The 1358-nt window shown below is 47.8% G+C and overlaps 1 protein-coding gene across 1 annotated transcript; it reads left to right on the top strand.

Annotated features, from left to right (window-relative positions):
* Positions 1-270: 270 nt before the first annotated feature.
* On the top strand, positions 271-1358 carry LOC139631882 (uncharacterized). Its single transcript, XM_071496512.1, has 2 exons — positions 271-455; positions 850-1358. The coding sequence occupies exons 1-2, from the start codon at positions 404-406 to the stop codon at positions 1209-1211; spliced, it is 414 nt and encodes a 137-aa protein (XP_071352613.1). The 5' UTR covers positions 271-403; the 3' UTR covers positions 1212-1358.

Genomic DNA, 1358 nt, shown 5'->3' with positions numbered 1-1358 from the left:
GGAAGTGATGGAATTTCTAAAAGGGCTATCTCCACCAGTTTATTCAATAATATATGAAGCGGTGGCATCATCCTGACACTCTACACCTCTCTCTCTCTCTCTCTCTCTCTCTCTCTCTCTCAGGTCCAGCCATTAGCCCAGTCATGAGTGGAGAGCTGGAGAGACAGGCAAAACCGATCAGCAGTGAGGAGGTGGAAACACTGATGAATAATTTAAAGTGAGTCCAGTGTAGTTTGAAAAGAATTCTCGCTGTCAGTCTTCCAGCCTCGCTCAGCCACACAGTGTGTACAGCAGTGTGGACGGGGAGAGGAAACACACTTTTTTGCACTGTGACAGGCTTTAAATAGCCTCCGAGACTTGAGATTTCCAGTTAAAGCTTTGCAGCATCACAGGGAGTCTGAGGATGGTTCCTTACTCCTGCTTGCTCCTCTGCTGGCTGGCTCTCCCTCTACAAGGTAAGGGCCCATTGTACTTGAGCTTACTTCTGCAACAAAGAGTTGGAGACAAGTTGAGGCGGGTAGACTCTCTTTATCACAAACTGCTGTCATTATTTCGTTGGATTGCTAAGTGCAGCCAGAGGGAGGGTCATAAAATTTGATCCATCAAAAAGGCCAGAGGCATATAAACTGTGAGTGTATTTAATTATGTGTTGTTCATCCTCAAGAGCTGACGCAGTCCGTTCCCAACGAACTGTGAGGTCTTGTAAAAGTTTTCTGAAGACACTTACTAATAAACATCTGCCAATAGGTCGCCTGCAGAGGAGAGTTTTTGTCAATGTGTAGAAAGCAACACAAGCGCTCCTCTCTCTGCGCAGTTATGGTGACTGACTCTGGCTGTCTTGCGTTACAGGTCTGGAGATACTTGACCCCGAGGAGGTGGAATACATCCGCTCCCATGCTACAGCAGCCGTGGGAGGCTCAGTCACCTTGGACTGTGGCTCCACGATGCCTAATATCTTCATCTGGGGCTTCACCAAACCAGGAACTGATAATAACGTAGCAGTGGCTTACAACTACGGACAGGGCCCGAAGCTCCAGTCTCAGTCCAGCAGCCTGGGCCGCATGCAAATGGCTGTCAACACCTCTGCTTTAGTCATAGAGGAGCTCCAGAGGGACGCGGCTGGGATGTACACCTGCCAGGCTTTGTACGATACAGACGAGGGAGCCAGGATAACTTTCTACTTCACCCGGCTGGATGTGGAGGACGACTGATGATGACTCTAATTTTTATCGCAAATTCAGCTCATGACCATTGTGTGTACGAGTTGGTTCATCCAAATTCCCAAAAACATATTCTCAAATGTGTCTCGATGGTATCAAGCCATGCAGATAGTTTCGGTATCTGTCTTTTGTAGGTTT

Source organism: Trachinotus anak, unplaced genomic scaffold (assembly GCF_046630095.1).
Source record: "Trachinotus anak isolate AG129_WGS33_773 ecotype Australia unplaced genomic scaffold, CSIRO_AGI_Tana_v1 ptg000014l, whole genome shotgun sequence".
NCBI classification, from domain to species: domain Eukaryota; kingdom Metazoa; phylum Chordata; class Actinopteri; order Carangiformes; family Carangidae; genus Trachinotus; species Trachinotus anak.
This window is presented reverse-complemented; position numbering and strand designations above follow the sequence as displayed.

Coding starts and splice junctions, on each gene's coding strand:
- LOC139631882 (XM_071496512.1), top strand. CDS start 404: ATGGTTCCTTACTCCTGCTTGCTCCTCTGCTGGCTGGCTCTCCCTCTA. Junction 456..849: donor GCTGGCTCTCCCTCTACAAG/GTAAGGGCCCAT, acceptor CTTGCGTTACAG/GTCTGGAGATACTTGACCCC.